The 20,204-nt window shown below is 42.7% G+C and overlaps 1 protein-coding gene across 1 annotated transcript in view; it reads left to right on the forward strand.

The window, feature by feature from the left end:
* The first annotated feature begins 12,827 nt into the window (after nt 1-12,827).
* The window catches only part of LOC100736076 (pseudouridine-5'-phosphatase), a 32,285-nt gene continuing 24,908 nt past the window's right edge, over nt 12,828-20,204 (forward strand). Inside the window, 2 exon segments of the mRNA XM_063242749.1 lie at nt 12,828-12,837; nt 13,133-13,347. Of these exon segments, the coding sequence (XP_063098819.1) occupies nt 12,828-12,837; nt 13,133-13,347 (225 nt within the window).

Genomic DNA, 20,204 nt, shown 5'->3' on the forward strand with positions numbered 1-20,204 from the left:
TGACACCAAGGGACAGATCAACCGGACAGAAAATCAGCAAAGACATAACAGAACTGAATCACACCTGTGAACAAATGGACTTGATAGACATATACAGAGTGTTCCTTCCAACAACATGAAAATACACATTCTTCTCAGCAATACATGAATCATTCTCTAAAATAGACCACATATTAGATCACAGAACGTATTTTTAAAAATGCAAAAGAGTTGAAATTATCCCTTGAATGTTATCAAATCATAGCGATTTGAAATTAGAAATTAATGATAAAAGATACTGCAAAAATCCCACAAACACATGGAAACTAAATAACACACTCTTGAGTAATCAGTGGGTCACAGGGTAAATTAAAGAAGAAATTAAAGAATATCTACAAGAAAATGAAAATACAGATACAACTTACCAGAATCTGTGGGATTCAATCAAACCTGTCCTCAGAGGAAAATTTATCGCACTGATTTCCCACATCAGGAAAACAGAACGAATACAAATAAATAACCTGCTGCTACACCTCACACAGCTAGAAGAAGAAGAGAAAGTCAATCTCAAAGGCAAAAGAAGAGAAGAAATTATAAAAATCAGAGCAGAAATTAATGCAGTAGAGACTAAGAAAACACTCCAAAGAATCAACGAATCAAAGAGTTGGTTTTTTGAAAGAATAAATAAAATCAATAAGCCCCTAGCCAACCTTATTTAAAAAAGGAAGGAAAAGCTCAAATTCATGCAATAAGAATTGAAAAAGGTGGAATCACTACAGATTCTACAGAAATACAGAAGATCATCAACACCTATTTCGAAAACCTCTACTCTCAAAGGTTTGATAGCACAGAAGAAATAGTCAGATTCCTAGAAACATATGAAGTACCAAAGCTAGATCAAGAGGATGTAAAACTGCTGAATAACCCAATCTCTGTTAATGAAATTGAAAATGTAATTAAGTCCTTACCTACAAAGAAGAGCCCAGGCCCAGATGGATTCACTGCAGAATTCTACAAGAAATACAAAGAAGACCTAATGCCGACACTCTTCAAACTATTCAATGAAATTGAAAGGGAAGCAATCCTTCCTAAGTCATTCCTGGAAGCAAATATTACTCTAGTACCAAACCTAAGAAACACTCAACTATAAAAGAGAACTATAGACCAATCTCCCTAATGAACACAGAAGCAAAAATCCTCAATAAAATATTGGCAAATAGGATGCAGCAAATCATCAAGAAGATTATACACCATGACCAAGTGGGATTCATCCCAGGCATGCAGGAATGGTTCAACATATGTAAATCAATAAATGTAATCCACCATATCAATAAAGCCAAAAGTAATCACATGATCATTTCTATAGATGCATAAAAAGCTTTCAATAATTTCCAACATTTATTCATGATAAGAACATTACAGAAAATTGGAATAGATGTTCTTTACGTCAATATAAGAAAGGCCATCTATGAAAAACCAACAGCCAGTATCATACTAAATGGCCAAAAATTGAAAGCCTTTAGTTTAAAATCAGGCACAAGATAAGGATGTCCTTTATCACCACTCCTATTTAATATAGTACTAGAAGTACTAGCCAGAGCAATTAGACAAGAGAGAGAAATAAAAGGGGTAAAGTTAGGAAAAGAAGAAGTTAAATTATCATTGTTTGCAGATGACATGATAATCTACATAGAAGACCCCCTAAACTCCATTGAAAGACTCTTAGATACAGTAAATAAATTCAGTAATGTAGCTGGATACAAAATCAATACTCAAAAATCAATAGCATTCCTATACACTGACAACAAAATCACAGAGAGATAAAGAATAGAAGCCACACTCTTCACACTAGCCACCAAAAAAATGAAATATTTAGGAAGTACTCTCACAAAAGAAGTGAACGACCTATACAGGAAAAACTATAATACACTGAAAAAAGAAATTGAAGATGATCTCAGAAAATGGAAAGACATCCCTTGCTCATTCATGGAGAGGAAGAATAAACATTGTGAAAATGGCCATTCTCCCAAAACTGTTATACAGATTCAATGCAATTCTGATTAAAAAAATACCATCAACATACCTCATAGATCTAGACAAATCACTCCTAAAATTCATCTGGAGTGAGAAGAGACCTAGAATAGCAAAGACAGTTCTAAGCAACAAAGACAAGGAAGGAGGCATCACAATCCCTGACTTGAAGTTATACTACAAAGCAACAGTAGTAAAATCAACATGGTACTGGAATCAAAACAGAGCCGAAGATCAATGGAACAGATTAGAAGATACAACCACAACTACAAACACACTCAATCACCTTGTCTTTGATAAAGGAGTCAAACAGATTCACTGGAAGAATGACAGTCTCTTTAATAAATGGTGTTGGAAAAACTGGCTCTCCATTTGCCAAAAATAAAACTAGACCGATGCCTATCAACATGTATTAAATTAAAATCTAAATGGATCAAAGATCTGAATATTAAAACAGAAACATTAAATCTATTGGAAGAAAATTGGGTAGAAACTTTGAAGTCATAGGGGTAGGTAGAGAATTCATGAACAGGACTCAAACCGCACGGGAAATACTTCCCAGAATCAAGAACTGGGACCAGCTCTTATTAAAAAAGTTCCTGCATGTCAAAAAAAAATCTCCAGCATAGTGAAAAGAAAACCCACAAACTGGGAAAAAACCTTAGTGAACTCCCCCTCAGACAAGGGACTTTTGTCTAAAACATAAAGAATTAAAAAAAAAGACTCAGACCCCCAAAATTCAAAGATCCAATCCAAAAATGGGCATCTGAGATGAATACACACTTCTCAGATGAAGGAATACAAATGGCAAATAAATACATGAAAAAATGTTCATCATCGTTAGTCATTAGAGAAATGCAAATTAAAACCACACTGAAGTTCTATCTCACTCCTGAAAGAATGGCCAGGATCAAGAAAACCAACAACAAATGCTGGAGAGGCTGTGGGGAAAAAGGAACTCTCCTACATTGTTGGTGGGAGTGTAGACTGGCAAACCATTGTAGAGGTCAGTCTGGAGATTTCTCAAAAAGCTGGGATTAGAAGTCCCATTTGTTCCAGCAATTCCACTTCTAGGCATATTCCCAGAAGAACTGAAAGCATCATACCACAGTGATATATGTGCACCTGTGTTTATAGCAGCACAATTTTCAATTGCTAGAACTTGGAAACAACCCAAGTGTCAATCAACTGAGGAATGGATAAAAAAGTAGTGGTATTTCTGTAAAATGGAGTATTACTTGGCTATAAAAAAGGTTTACATTGAGATATTTATCAATAAATGGGCGCAGCTTGAGACCATACTCATAAGTGAGATAAATCAAACTCACATGTGTGAATACCTAATAGTTTCCCTAGTGTAAGAAATGATTCAAATATATAAAAGTATGTGGTAATCATGAATTCCCCATTATGTGGCCTTGAAGCCTTATAAAGTTTTCACGCATTAATTGGAATGGCTTTATTCTGGGCTGCTTGATATTATTGCCTGTGATGAAATGAACAGCTATTTTGAAGAAAACAAGACATCATAATAGCTAGTGCTGATTTACTATCATTTTGTTTTGAAGCCCCACCCAACTGTTCGTCTTCTGTCTCCATTGGTTTTCTCATGTTGTATCTTACTGGATTTTATTGTATGTGATAGTATAAACAAAAATTTTTATAGACAAAGAGATGATATAGAAACCATTGTTTGTTTTCTGTTAGCTAGTTCTAAATACCTTGTAATACTTTCATCCACTTGAATGGTTTCACACTGTCTTGATAGGTTTGAAACTATAGTATACCAAGTTATATTCAAATATTTCAAGGAAAAAGACACTATGGTAACTACTATTAAGTCGGGTTATTTGGTGGTGAAGCGTTATGTTGCTGAAATTGTCAAGCTTTGACTTGTATTGTTATGTTGTTATATCCTCTTTTATCTCAATCTCCCCCTTATTCATTAAAAAATTTATTTTTTTATGAATTTTTTAATTAAGGGGAAAATAAAAATAAATTAGCAGGATATATTATAGTAACTTTTTTGATTTCCTATTACCTTGATTTGAAGCCCTGTATTATTCCCACTATCTTGTTTTGACTGATTAGATTCTGTTCCCTTGTTTGATACTATTAAGTTTGAAGGTATAGGCAAATTCACTATGATGCCCATTCTGGTTTGACTATTATCTTCTTTTGAAGTCCTGTAATGTTTCCAATGTTTAGGTTTTATTGGTCTTGTTCTGTATTGTTTTGTTCAACTTTGATATAGACAATTCTTTTTGAGGAAACAAGAGGCATTATGGTAACCATTGTTGATAACCTTGTATTCTGTTTTTACATCATGTACTGTGTCTATCCTTGGTTGTCACTGACAGCTGTTTTGTCATATTTGACCAAAAAAGTAATAAGAACTATGAGAGTAATAAAACCCAAAATGTGTAAATTTTGTTGTAAAAAAGAGAGGAAGAAAAGTGCTCTAAAGGAAACAACTGCAAGTGTGTTTACATGTGACAGATGACCATATTACAATGAACACAGCTGTTTGCAGTCTCACTGTTTGAATGTCCACTTTGTATGCTTTATTCCTGTAACTTGAACAGCTGTTTCTAAGATGACAATATGTAATCTATTAACCAGTGATTTCTTACTGTTTTTTTTTTGTAATTCTGTGTTACTTGTACCCTTACACTCTTTTAACTTGTGTTGTTTTTTCTTTTTTTTTCCTTTTAAATTAAAAAAAATTTTTAAAAAGTTGCTGCATACCTAGTGATTGAAACTAGGGCTTCCTGTCTCAGTGCTGGAAGCCAGAGGTCTGCCATCTCAGGGTTTAAACACAAAGTACCGACAGAACCGTGTGCCTTCTGAGGTTGCAGACCGTTTGTATCATTTCCTAAGCTACCCTATTTGTGTAATGTGCGTGTGCTGTAGATTTGTTGGGCTTACCTTTCATCTTGATCATCATTTTCTTTTTTTAACATGAGATTATATTTCCTGTAGCCACCATCATTTGTTTTGTTTTTGTTTTTGTTTTTTTTATTTCTGCTCTCATTTCTGAAAACTCCTGCGTGTAGCTTCCCATTTCTTCCATCTCACTGTACTCTGTGTCCTGCGTGGGCTGGAGGCCTGGGGTTGCATTTTGCATTTGTGTCTTGTCATTTTCTGTTTTCTATTTTTCGTTCTGTTTTCTATGTTGGTACTTATAGGTTTATCATGGTAGGTAGCCTTATCACTAGTATTGCTCAGCAATGTCTTATAGGTGCAGGTGATTCTTAGTCTTGAGGTCTGTCCCAAGAACCTACCTTCCCAATATATTAAGGATGGGAGATTGCTATCTATTTGGCTCTACAATCTGCCTTTCATACTGGACTGTGGTGATGGTTGTTATCTCAGGTAATCACAGTGTTGGTCATACAAGAGAGAAAAACTGATTACAGTATATGTGATATCATGGCTGAAGTAGTACCATTAACAGTAACAATAACATTAGCACAGCCTGACAGCTGACCAAGATGGGAACTATTAATTTGGCTCCTTTAACCATAGGAGCGAGCTCTACAGGTACAATAATAAGGTCCAACATTTACCAGGAATGTGTACAAGCAATGAGTTTCCCCCAGTAGATTGATTTTTCCTGCTGGCTCTGTAGGGCCCTTGGGAAACTGTCCCACTGCTGCTGGGCCATGCTGGGGCCATCCTTGCATACTTTTCTCTAAGAGCTGGCCTCTAATTTGAAGCATGTATTACAGACACACTTAATTCCATGCTCATCGATCCTGCATTTCAGTCTAAAACTCCTAAACCCAAACAGGACACCTTGTGTGCAAGCTGAGTTTTAAAGGCTAAATGGCAAAGCTGAATTTTAAAGATAAAACAGTCAAGGACTGTGTGTGTCCTTTTGTTATGTCAGGTACAGCACAAAGGATGTAGCTGGCTGCAGGAAAAGTGCTGCCAGCCTGTTTGGAGCTTGTGGTGTCTGCTGAAAATGTGGACCATTACCCTTCTCTTCCTCTTCCATTCTTACTGCCTTGTCCTCTGCTTAGTACTTACTGGGAATCTGTGTTTTGTGTTTTGTTGCTACCATAGCTTCCGCCTGACTTCAAATATCAGAGGGAAGTTGTTGGATGATTGGTCATCCTCCTTGGCCCCACATCCCATATCCGTGGTCCCCCATCAGGGCAGCATTCCAATGTCTAGATTGGCATTTTCTTAATTATGCACCATGCAAGGGTCTGGGTGTCCCTGTATTGTTTTGAGGAAATCATATTGAGCTTTTCATTTCTGATGACTGCTTGATTTGGTCTTGCAAGGGCTGTTGGGTCCCCGCTCTGCAGTCTTCTGTGTGCCTAGCACCCCGGTCACCCGGCTCATGAGTGTCATTGCATGGCAGTCACGTGCCATTTCTGTGTTTCTGAGGTTGATACCTGCCTCCCCACAGACTTCCTCTGTGATTCTTATCAGTAGTAAGGTCTCCACATACCTTGATGACCCAAAAGATTCCCCAGTCTATAAATATGCCCTAGTGCAGCCTCTGTGCTCAGCCATTAGAAACTTGGAATGAATTTTAATTCAGGGGAAAATTAAAATTTTGGTGGGTTCGTATTCTGCTTTATATAAGTCATTGCCTAGTGACCTGTCAGGATCCAAAACTGCAGACTACATGAATGAGCTCAGGTGGCAGGCCCCAAGAAAGGGCCACAGGGTACCACCCAAGGCTGTGGGCATCTCAGTCCCCCTCAGGATGACAGTTCTCTAAACTGTCCTGACATTTCCCCAGGAAAGTAGGTCCTCTGCCTTCCCATTCCCTGCCCCCATAACCAAGTTTTCATAAGTGGGTACTGTGAGCATAGCACCTCCTGAATGGCCAGCACCAAGGGAGGGTTAGGAACAGATAGTGAGGACTTCTCACCTGGACAGTGCCCAGCCAGGTGTGGCAGCAGGGGAACCTGGGCTCGGCTGGGACCATGCCAAGGCTTTGCTTGTGAGTCGTGAGTGGCAAGAAGAGACCAGGAGGCAAGTTAAGGACTTATGCTTCTGGCTGGTACAGCTAGTGCTCCGGGTCCTGACTCAACCTGAATGCCACAGACCTGCAAGCCAGTGTGGCCCTGGCTTTGTACATCTTTTGTGTCCTAGGAGGGAGAGGCCAGGGCCACTGGACAAGACATGCTTCTTCATACAGCACCCTGAGCTGCCCTGGCCAGACTCGCAGGCAGAACTGGGAACCTGAGAGGGGACGTGGCCCTGAGCAGGCAGATGAGTAAAAGCTGGGATACAGACATCGGCCTTTCCTGTGGGCAGGAGACCAGGGTGCCACACCTGCTGCCATCACCAGTCAGAACTCGGTCAGCCCTACCACCTACCCCATTTTCCTGTCCACTTCCCACTCAGGGCCTGTGATAGACAATCGCGTGTGTTCCACAAGCCAGCTGTGTGGGTGCCCTGCTTTGTCGGCCAGTTCTTTCAGCTCCCTGAGAGCAGCACCCCCATAGTCAAGGTGCGCCGGATGTCAGGCCTTTCATCCCCTTGAGGCCACCTGCCTCTCAGGGTCCTCCAGGTAGGTGACTCACCTTTGCCACACTAGCAGGCACATCAAGCCTTCCCACCTCTAGCCACATGGGGTCAGGAGGGCAAGGAGCAATGCTTAAGGACTGTGGCTCAGGGTGACCTTCAAAACTCTGGCTTCCTTTGGGGTTGGGGGAGCTGAGAAACAACCCCAGCTGCTGTGGAAAGGTCAGGCAGAGCAGCCCACAGATCTGTTTGGAAAGCACAAACCTTTCTCCAGCCAAGGCCCAGGCTCCCATTTCCTATAAACCAAACTTCCCTTATCAACATGGCTGTGTCACTGACCAATCAAGTTTCAAAACTGGGCCTTTATTTTCCCTTTGTATCTGTTCGAAAGGGAGCTGCGAAAGAGGATCCCATGTGAGACCATGCATAGATGGCAGGTATGTGAACTTCCCAGTTCCCAGCAAGGCCACCAAGGGCCACGACTGTTTCAGGTCTAATGATCCCAGATCTAAGAAGATGTTCCTTTCCTTGAGTCTAAGTGAGATGGAGCAGTCCTCCAGCCCTTTAAAGACAGTATGTTCCATTAAGGTATGTTCCATTAATGTATTACTGCTTATCTTCCAAGGCGCCTTTCTGAAATGGAAACCATCTTACTGGGATCTGTTTCCAAGGAGTGGTATTCCTGTGGCCATGAGCACGTGGAACTCTGATTGTGATTCACATCTCTTTGGATGCAGCATTACTTAATCTTGGTTAACTGAGAACTCCAATTAATTGGAATCATTCATTGCAATTAACTTTAGAAAGGAAGGGACAACTTTATGCTTTCTTATTTAAGAAATTTTGCTTTCACCACAAATACATGAACGTAAATTTGATTCAGGGTTGAGGAAATGGGAAAGGAGTGTGTGTGTGTGTGTGTGTGTGTGTGTGTGTGTGATAATGGGATGTGGTGTAAAGGAACATGTAAAAATCAGGGTGAGTGCGACATCTCAGTTGTTTTTATTTCTACTCGTGAATCTGGACATTAAATTGAAACTGTGGGTTTAGTTGGGGGTTAGTTAGCGTTTTTCTGTGTATTAACTCACTGGGTCCAGAATGTTGGGGTGTGCAGGAGAGACACACCTGGCTCAGCGGATCTCTTTCCTGCACTTTTCTGGACATTTGGGCAGGGCACATAGCACCTGTGTCCGGCCCAGTCTCTGGTTCTGTAGATCTCGGTCCCAAGGCATTGGACCTCGCTTCCCACCTCAGGGTGTGCTGATAGCTGTGCCCCCTCCACACTGGGAGAAACAGAAGTGGGGACCACCTGGCAGGAGCAGCCTGGGGTATTGGTTCTCCTCTATCCCACACTTCCCCGTTACCTACTACCTGCTCTTTGGAAACTCTTAGAAAAAGGGCAGGCTCAGGTGCATCAAAACACACTGTGGGTGTTGGTTTTATTTGTAGTGCAGCTTCAACAAGCATTTTAGGAATGCCCCCCTTGCTGGTCCTCCTTCACTATCTATGCACCCTTGGTTCCAGGATCCCCTTGGAGACCCCAGTCCAGGGACGCTCAAGCCTCTTATGTGGGCATAGTATTTCCATGTAAAGAGTGCACTCCCTCCTGGAGTGGCCTTTAAATCCTGTCTAAATCAGCACCTAACAGGGTTGAAATGCTAGGTAAATAGTCACGATGTGGGAAAAATCATAGCAAAAAAATCGCCCAGGGCAGGACAGTGTCTTTTTCCCAGCCTGTCCCTGGTTGCATCCACACTGACAGCACCTGTTGATAGTCTGCAGAAGACATCACTGAGTGTGTTGCATTGGTCTCCAGTGTTCCTCCAGGGCAGGGAGTCACTGCATCTGGAACATGTGTCATCCACCTGGAGGCACACCTGCCACTCGTGTTGATCATGTGTGGTTGCTTCCTGGCCTCTGGCTGCAGTGTTCTGTGCCTACCTTCCCCTCCACCTCCCTCCTGGCTCCTCCCACCACCACGGTTCACCTGGTCCCCCCAGGCACCCACCTGCGCCCCGCACATGCCAGCCAAGAAGCAGTTCTGCCTTCACGCAGGTTTCTGTCCTCACCTGAGGTCCATCGTGGTTTCCCCCGCTACACCCTATCAAAAACAAAATCTGGGTTTCCTGGTGGAGCAAACAGAAGCAATTTATGAAGGCTTTAAGCTCAGCAGGGAAGAAGGCATATATATATACATGGGCTAGATCTGCCCAGCACTTTTGCGCCCTTGTATTTTATTTCAGCTCCGCGCCCCCTTTGGAAAGATGGTGCCTTTAATTTCCAGTATGCCGCCACCAGCTCTGTTGTGTCACTGGGTCTGAGGAATTTAATTACTGTTTAGATCCTTCCTTATTCTAAGGAGGATTTTCGGTGATTTCCATCTAAATGGTGAGGAAAAGCAGCTGTCTGTGTAGTCCCCCTACAGATTTTTAATCCTCCGGCTCTGTTTTAAATTAAAAGCTCCCTGACATTCTAAGCTTTAAATAAACACTATTTAAATCATCTTAAAGGATGCAGCTATTTTTGTGTCTTTGGAGCTGGGGTTCCTTCGGCGCCCTTCTCCCTCCCTTTACGTTGCTCTGCCTTCCCACCTGGCCCCCCTCATCCTTCCTTTGCTTTTCTCACTCACTTCTGCCTCACCTGCTGGAGGAAGGAAAATGCACTGCCTGGCTGCCAATCTGCCTGTCTCCTTGCCCCGAGAGCCCTTCTCCATTTCTCTGCCTCTCCGCGAGGAGGGAACTAAAAGCGGTGCCCATTAGTGGGTGATCGTCCCTGTATGCCTGCTCTTTCAGCCCTCCTGCTACTGCAGAAGAGAAGAGATGAGTCCTCTAGTGAAGCCGAGTGCAGGGTGGGCCCAGCAAACCTCCCATTACTCGGGTTGCGATCCATACAGCGGCTTCTGCTCCGCACCACCCCAGGAGGCCTCCTCTTCAAGCCTGGGCTCCCTGTCTCTTGTACTCAATAAAAGGTCATTGATTTCTCCAACCTGTCAATCACAATCACGCTGTCAAAATTTCCAAGATCCAGAAGGGTAGAGAGGCTGAGATGTCCTTCATTTACAGCCCTGCAGTAAAATACAGCCTCTGTGGCAGAGACACAAGAAGATAGTCAAAATGCTGAAGACGAAATTGACGTGACAAGGCAGCCGCTGGCACTTGCACCACACCATGAAATGCACAGGAAAGAAGAAAAGCTTTCTGTCTTTCTGTTGCTGTGACTGCAGAACACACACGTCCATTTGACAGGCTAGGTGTCTAGGGGCTGAGGTGACCAGGGATGGGGGGCCAAGAGGCAGCCTCAGCCCCACTTCCCAATGGAAAGCTGGAGAGATCCCGCAGCAGGTGCAGCGTGCCTCAAGACCAGCATGGGGCGCTCTGCCCTCCAGGGGCTCAGCCAGCACAGTTTGTTGTATATGGGTGTCCCCATGCCTGAGGTATGAGGTGGCAGGAACAAAGCAGGAACCCCAAGCCCACCCCTCAAATGCACAGATGATAGAGGTGTAGGGCTGTACAGAAGAGCTCCACTTGCCAAAACTGCCTACACCTGGGTTCCTGCAGGGATTTGCAAACCCAAAAATCACAACAGCAGCAAAAAATAGTGGATGGGAAACAGGGCAATGATCAGAGCCTGCTGTGTCCTCACCCTTCTGTGTGAAAGATGCAAAGGGTCAAGCACACAGGCCAGCAAGCAGCACCAGAATCCCAGGGACTAGAGAGGACTGGACACTTGGTACCTGCATCTGGTCCACACGGCCCCCAGCACTGGCCTCTGCGGAGAGCAGGTGTCTTAGGGTTCACACCTGCTGAAACCATGTCTCTGTCCATAAGGGTCTGCACTCTTGACAACTTCCACAATGGACTTAGGCACTTCTAGGTAAACACCATTGTTTATGTGCATATTATGCATATGAATATACTGTACATTCATGCGTGTGCTTAAGTACATGTGTCTATAGCATGTAAATACATAGGTTCAAATATATGCTTGTATGCATACACAGGCATGGTCTGCATTTATATACCTCCACCTACTGAAGTTAACTTGGAGGCAATACCATTAACGTCATAATGCTGATAGAATATTGATAAATAACTCCAGTCTGCTTCTATGCCTCATGTGCATATACAGCATGCATATACAGTGCCCACGGTTTCTCTGTGTGAGTCCGTACTGCATCTCTGAGTGTAGAAAGAAGATAGGCTATAGACACCCCTTGTTGCATTTTTCCATGTCATCTTGGAAAGTCCAGTTGGAAGCCATCAAAGTCACTCAGTTCTTTGGAGAACCATGGGGTCCAGCTGGGTAGCTCCACAACCCATCCCACAAGGGGGTCCTTGACCCAAGTCAAGGCCTCAATGCCAAAGCTAGAACAGAATCAGAGCAGGAGTTGGGTGTCCATCACACAAGTACAGTGACTCTGTCATTAGTTGTGTGTGACCCACCCCACCTCTGCTTTTGGGGTATGCAGAATGCCCACGACAGGGCCTCCAGGAAACCAACATCAGGAAAGACCCTGGATAGGAGGCTTCCACACACAAGCTTTGTGCCTTCACTGGGCCCTTGAGATCATGGTCAGCTCCACGCTGCTTACCTGGTCTTGAAGCTGCTGTGTTCACTGGTCACTTGTCTTGCCTTCTCGCTGGCCACTTGGGTAGCTTTTTGGTGGGCTGACCTTGTAGAGCCATGCTGAAGGTGGAAGATAAAACACTAGCATCTCATGGGCATACACTGCTTGCCCAATGCCTTTCCAGGAATCTTTCTTAGAGTGACCCAAATGGGCAGCTGTACACATACACGTCCAGTGCTGTTCAGGGGTCACTAATGCTGACTGAAGTATTAACCATAACTGGTAATACTGGTGCCAGTGCTCCATAGTAAACTGTGATGGCTAGGGTGGAACACCATGAAATAGTGTCTCCACAACTTGTTTCCAACACTGATGCGTGGTTGGTTGATTGCCACTAGTCAGCCAGACTGGAAGGACTGACCCTGGGCACTGCCTGGACTTTAATTCTCTGCACAGTTGTCGTATTAGCGCTGTGCGTATGCACCTTGTGGGGATGTGGAGAGTGGAGCCCAGACATGTTAGCCATATTGTGGAAACCATACATATCCTCCTCATGTGACCCAAGCTGGGAACCCATCGTCAGCCCAGCCTGGCGCCTTTCTGTGATGGTGATAGTACATGTGCGGTCTTCGTACCTGGAAGCCATAGCTCTGTGCGTGTCCCAGCACCTCGCAGTTGGGTGTCATCACGTGGGTGCCACCCCAGACCCTGGGTGCATCTTCTTGAGCTTGCCTGCAAATTCAAGATGATGCCAAATGCCATGGGTTGCAGTCAGTGATCTCAAGTGCACGTGGCCATTATGTTCATGTGAACAGAAGAACAGTCATCCACATCTCATTTTTCTCCTGATGGCTACTTTTCTAGGTCATTGGTGCAGAGACTTGAATTCCAGCCTCCTGGAGGCGGTGGCCTAGGCACCTTTCAGCAAACAGGACCTTTAAACATGTTCCACATTCCTGACCAGAGACTACCCCATATATTTTATGCTGCCTTAACACAGACTTTATGTATGATCCGTATTCTAAAAATCTCTTCATCTTTTGTGCTTGGTTTTTGTCTCTGCAGATACTGAGCGGCTGTATTCAGTGGTGTGTCAAGAAATCTGCGGTCGCTATGGGAAGCAGTATGGCTGGGACGTGAAGTCACTGGTGATGGGGAAGACAGTGTTAGAAGCTTCCCAGGTCATCATGGACGACCTGCAGCTCCCCATGTGCAAGGAGGAGCTGGTGGAGGAGTGCCATGGGAAGTTACAGGCACTGTTCCCCACCGCTGAGCTCATGCCAGATATTTTCTGTGCCCTCTGTCCCTTCCCTGCCCTTCCTCCTGCCTCCTCCCTCCTTCCTCCTTCCTCTTCTTCTTCCCTCTGTCACATCCCGTGCCTCAGCATTTGGAGTGTTGTACATCTCTTAAAATCCAGAATGCGTGGTTTATCTTGTTGCATCTTGCTAAGTCTCAGGACTGCACCTGTGAGATCTCCATTGGCCCTGGGGGATGAAGATTCAATCCACCAGCTTAAAGGAACAGACTTCAGTTGCACAGATGTCTGGGGTGAAAAAATCACCTGAACTTTATTTAATGTAGATTTTTGTTTTTGTGGTACAAGGGGTCAAATCCAGCCCTGGCTGGCACTCCACTACTGAGCCACACCACAGCCCTATATTTACTTTTGATGAAGATTGGACTCAGGTCACAATTGCTTCATATGGCACTCTAGTAAGTGGCTTCACCTCTTCCTCTGCAAAATCAGACACAGAATTAAAATTCCAGCAGTTATTCAAACTTTAATAAATTGATAAGGAGCTAAAGCTCCCCATATGAGTTTAATTATAAAAAAACATTGCAGCCCTAGTTTATTTTCAGTATGCCTGTGTATCACATAGATAACCAGCTTAGTGTTTTTGTGTCTGTCTATTTATTTGGGGGTGCTGAAGAGTGAACCCAGGTCTCACACAGGGTGGGCAGTAGCTTACCACTGAGCTACCCTCACTGCCCCAGTCCTGCATGGAATATGCCTGTCTCAGTATCTGTTGTCTCCTCCGAGAAGCTGCTCCGTTCCTGCAGTCTGATTCACCCTGGTTCCATTAGAAAGTATACTTCCTGCTAAAAGTGAGAAAGACAGACATCCTGCACTTCAGGTCAGACAGTACTCAAAATGGGCTCTCAAATACACCCCTAGGATGACAATGAGAATACTGTCTTCTGTCTTTAGAATTCCTGATACCCAGGGAGGAAAAACCAGTGCTTCACAATGGTAATTTTAGTTTTAAATTATATTAATATTGTGCACACACAATTTTGAAATGCATGTTATTATTTATAGTTATACGTAGATAGCGATTATCTCCAAACCTGCCAGGTGAATGCTCCTGGGAATTAGAGTTTTCCTGCAAGAGCTTCACACGGTCTGTCCTTGGATGTCACACACACACACACACACACACACACAGAAAGAGATAGAGAGAGAGAGAGAGAGAGAGAGAGAGAGAGAGAGCTTGTGATTATTCTCTCTGTATCTGCTACAACCCAAGGTCTCCATCGCAGGCTCAGTGAGTACCAGCTCCATGGTACACCGCCCTCTGCACCTTTATCTATATGCCTTTATCTATCCACAGGGTCTGCACAGGAAGTTGTCATGGCGACTCTTGATTGAAACACAGCCAGACCCTTCATACAGTTTTAATTGTGGTTTCAGTAAAATAAGAACAAAATGTTTCCCATCAAGCGTAACATCGTCATCCTGATTTAAACGTGCAGGAGTTTGTGAGTGTTGACTCAGTTCGCGTGGTTACACAGCAGTTCTCCTGAACTCTTGGAGTTAAAAAAACACCTTTTGGAAGAAACCTCCGAGGCCCACCACCTCAGCAGCTCCTGCACCATTTGGTGTGTAGCAGAGCTTAGCAGTGCTCGTTTCTCCCTTTTCTCATCAGTGCCTGTTAGGCCTCAGCACTCACTGTGTGTCTCAGGCTCATGGTTCTCCTATCCCTGCTTACAAAGTGCTAGGGTTACCAGTGTGTCCCACCATGCCTGGCTCTTTATGGTTTTGAAATGTCATTTAGGAACACCATCGCACATTCACTAGGTCACTTTTTTCAGTCCCGTGATTGATCTTTTGACTTGCAGAAACTTTCTTTTTTTTTTTTTATTTAAAGAAAAGGAAACAAAAGAATACATGGAGATAAAAAAGGGTAGAAATAATACAAACTTGCAGAAAAACAAACGGTAAGAAATTGCTGGTTGATAAGTTACACATTGTCATCTTAGAAATAGCTGTTCATGTTATAGAATTAAAGTATTTAGAATGACATTCATAAAGTGACACTACAAACCCTTCTGCTCTATGATCGAACAAGAGCTCAGTAATATGGTTATCAGTCCTACACATTTGTTTTACATCTCAAAGAGGGTAAGATTAAACATATCAAAACAGAACAAAGCAGTTAAAAAAACAATTTAAAGAAATACAGATTTCGCAGCAAGCCCACTGGAGATCTTCATTGTCTATCTAATTGTCTCTAGTTACTTACAAATATTGTCCCCATCTTCACCCACCTTATATACTTATTGTATATTATAGAACTAACCAAATCCTTGGAGGCTTTTTAGGTCCTCAAGTTCCAAATTAGGGAAGACAATAGTAACTACCATCGCATCTCTCATTCTCTTTGTGGTAGCTGTCCCCATCTCTACATATGCTGAAATTGAACTCAAGAAACCAGTCCAATGTCATTCTAATCAGAGAACAATAGTATTGCTAGAATTTCTATCATAATGCTACAAAATTAGCCTTGGGTTTCTTAGCGTCTCTTCCTCAGAGTATCTGTTCATTACATCTTGCATTATATAATCTGTTCCCGTAAATAATTAAAAAGAAGAAAAAAAAAACCCATGTGTGAATTTCTACATATATTTCTATCCTCTCTGTATTATAGGGAATACCAAGTCATAGCAAGACAGCAAAACAATTTCCTAGCAAAACATGCAATGGATAAGACATATAAGACCACAATATGGATGATCTTCTGTAGTTACTATGTTTTCTCTGTTATTTTCTATAGATTTGACCACCATACTGGCTTATTATAGTTAAATATAGTATCACCTATTTTTATAAAAACTTAACTTTGACAGCATTGTAGGATTTGAGAGCTGTTACTAATTAATACCAGTATGGATATCCTTTACATCTTGTCATCCTCAGAGTAGTTGCCTCTACTTTTAGGGTTGATACTAACAAGCATACCAATTTCAAATAAAATCAGCCATGGCCAACCCATAGTCTTATGATTCAGATTCAATTAAGATCAGTCACAGTAAGACAATATAAGTATTGTAGGATTTCAGTTTAAGTTAATAGGAAAGTAAGGATAGTTACGATGGTATAATCTGCTATTTTTGGGTCAAGATGTCTGTGCCCTCAAATCTGGCATGAGTGGGCAGACCAGTATATATTAAATTCAAACTAAATATGTCAATAAGACTACTATGTCTTTTAAATCCTTATACACCATTAACAATGACCTCTGCCTTTTTCTTTCTTTTTTTTTTATAGAGTTTGCAGAAACTTTCTGTTGTAAACACTGAAGTGGTCTTGGGCTCCTTGTCAGTTTTCACTTGTCCGTAGATGGAGTCCCTATGAATTTCAAGACAGAATTGACTGTATCTGATCAAAATTCTACTGAGACATTGATACATACTGCTTGAGTTTATAGTTTGCCTTACATGCTGTTACGGATTAAAACTGGGGGTCAACTTAGCGTCAGCTGAACTGAATCAGAGTGGTGCTGAGTATGGCTGGCCCACCTGAGGAAAGATTCGGGCATAAAAGGCGATGTGGAGAAGAAGAGCAAGGCGTAGATTTTCCTAAGTGGTGCTGTTGTTTGGAGCCATTGGTTCTCTCCAAGGAGCTTGTCACCCTGGCTTCCCTGACATGAACTTGGCCATTATTATTGGAGGAGCTCGGGATGGCTCGGGATGGATTTCAGGGGAATCCTAGTCTGTATTCTGAGTGTGCTTCTTGGCTCCAGTGTAGAACCCTCAACCTAATGGCACAGATTCTTCCCCTGACTGGCATAGACTTTCTAGGTTCCACCTCTGACCTTTGGGCCTTCCCAGTTCAGATCCATAAAACTGCCTTGCATGAGTCATCGTCTTGGGCTCTAGGCCTCCAGTAGAATTCAAGGGAGGCATTGTGATGGGCTGCAGGACTTCAGCTGGACTCTTTTTTTTTGTCTTTTTCCTTTTTATTGGTACTGGGGATCGAACTCACGACTGCCTGCTTGCAAGTCAGGCACTTATGCCGCTGAGCTAAACCTCCAGCCCCCCAGCTGGACTCTTGTAGGACATTGCTGTGGGATCCAGGCCCTCAGCTCAATTTTCTAGGTCTTTAGTGTTGTGGACAGATTTCTTGCACTTTCTTTTGTTTAATTCTGGGTGATCATCATAAAATAATATTACAAATTGTGTCCTGAATGTAATTGTTCTCCTCACAATGCCTGACTGCAACATATGCTGTGAAGATCTTACTAGTACTATGATTTGCAATCTCACGGATGCAGGATGTCTTTCCATTTATAGGAATCTATTTTTTTCCTTGATGTTTATGTGCTTTGTTATCTGCATCAGCAATTGAGTCTGGGGACTGATTTCATACAATGTGAAAATAAGTAATTTACATTGTGATAATTAATGTTATGTAATGTCACAATTTATTGTACATTTTGAACATTTTTGTTTTATCGCCTTTCTGTACTTTCCTTATTGCATTCATTGTTTTTATTGTTTATATTCTATTCTGTTTTACGTGTGTCTTCTTTGGATTCTTGCAGCAATCTTTTGTGATCTCAATTCAGAGATCTTTCAGTTCTTATATGTTTATGCCTAGATACTACATTAGTTTTTTATGTAATTTTGAGTGGAATCATGTCAGTTAATTACTTTGAAAATTTATATTTTTTTGTGTATAAAAATGCATCTGATTTTTAATTTTCCTTTTAACTTTTCTAAACTGCTTTTTTAGATTTACAGTCCGGTGTGTGATCTGATATAAAATCATCTCTCTTGCCTAATTTTGCTAGTGAGGACTTCTAATACTGGGTCAGAACATCTCACCTTGTTCCTAATCTTAGAGAAAAGCTTTTAGTCTCTCCATTAAGTAGGATGTAAGCTGTGAACTTTGTATATATGACCTTTATTACTTTACTTCGATTCCTTGTTTGCTAAGTGCATTGTCATCTCAGTAGATCCAGAAAATGAAAAACTAAAATAACTAAAACATCAAAACATTACCGTTATCGGGGCTGGGGATTTAGCTAAGTGGCATAAGTGCCTGCCTTGCAAGCAGGCAGTCGTGAGTTCGATCCCTGGTACCGATAAAAATGAAAAAGACAAAAAAAATCACCGTTATCATCATTAAATCTTAGGGCTTCAAGCTTTCTTTGGATCCTCTGCTTCTTTATGGTTCAGCCTTAGGAAGTGACCCATTTTGAGGGCACCCATTCTGCCCCGAAATGGCACTGTAAGCCTTGTTTCTGTGGTACTGCTTGTAATTTCTCCTTTTTATTTCTAATTTTAATTACCTGTGTCATCTTCCTTTTTTTTTTTTTTCAAGTAACGTGCTTACTTTGTGACCTAGAGTCCTTTTCAGGCTTTTCAGCGTGCAAAGCACGCTTAATGTACTGGATGTACAAATGTCCTTTGCTCTCAGGTCTTGTACTGGTTTTCTTTGTACAGTTCTTGCCCTGTGTCCTGAGACATAAGTCTCAGTTTTGAAAGTCCACCACGCTGCACTTGGCTAGTCCAGCCTCATCGAGCAGGTTGCTAAATGAGTATATTTTATGGACTTCTCTTGGAGGTGTGATGACCTCATTTAAAGGAACCAGTCATCGAAAATCCTAGAACATGAGCAACTCCTAGCCCAGAGCCAGTCTTCAAAGACAGCATGGTCCTGCACAACTCCCTTACTTCACTCTCTGGGCCTCTACCACTTATTTTAACCTCTTCCAGGTCAACAGGTTAAAGGACTTATGTCTTAGTTACTTTTTACTTGTCGCTGAGACAAAATACCTGAAGCCCAAATTTGGGAAAAGAAAGGTTTATTTCTTACAGTTTTTGGAGGTTTCAGTCCACACTCAGTTGGCTCCAAGACAGGCAGGCATGGCTGGGCTGCCTTTCATGGTGTCTGCAAACAGCAAAAAGGAACTGGCAAAGAGCAAGACATACCTTCTTCCTGCCACTACATCACATCCTGGCTCCACCCCTATGTGGGTGGAGCACTGACACCATCAATCCAAGCACTATACAGTGAACCATCACAAATGAACAATGCAAACTCATGAGGCCTGGGGCCACAGACACAAACCATGACAACTTATTTCATTCTTTTTTTTTAATCTATAGATCGTATTTTTAAACAAGTTTATTTGTGTGTGTGTGTGTGTGTGTGTGTGTGTGTGTGTGTGTGTGTGTATTTAACTTTTAACTAGCTTCCCACCTGGGAGTTAGTACTTAGCAAAGATAGCAGGTCTGCCTTGGAAAACAATGGCGTGATCATATCTATGCAACCGCTTGCTTAGCGGTGTGTATTTAGATAGGAATGTGATTGTAACATGCAGAGAGCCAGGGTTCTGGGGGAAAAGCCATGATAACCCTGGGGAGGAGAAACTCAAAGTCACAAGGGAGATGCTGGGTCACCCAGAGCCAGGGTTCCAGAGATGCCCCTGCAACACGCTCAGGGGAGTAAGGATGGGGCAGATGATCGGGAATCAACATTCCCCCCCAGAGCTGGGGAGGAACACAAGGAAAGTGCAGGCTCAAACACCAGGAGTGGAAACAAAAGGCCGTCCAAACCTTGTGACCCAGAAACGCCCTTTCCCTGGGGTTCTTGTTGTAGAGTACGCACAATGGGAGTAACAAAACAGTCCCGGCTTGGGGTTCTCACAGGGCTCGCCTTGAGATTTTGTGTCAGTCCCTCCTGTGTCCTCCTCTGTCTGAGACAGGCCTGCCCACTCCTGCACAGGCAGCCCTCTCTGTCCCTCTTCCTGTGACCCTGGTCCTCATCCTGGCATGGGGATGATTGTGCTCACTTACTACTTTGACTTCTTTGGCTGTGAGGGAGAATAGGATCCCTGGGTCCATGTGT

This window comes from Cavia porcellus, unplaced genomic scaffold (genome assembly GCF_034190915.1).
Source record: "Cavia porcellus strain 051 isolate PalLab524CR breed Dunkin Hartley unplaced genomic scaffold, mCavPor4.1 scaffold_33, whole genome shotgun sequence".
NCBI lineage: Eukaryota > Metazoa > Chordata > Mammalia > Rodentia > Caviidae > Cavia > Cavia porcellus.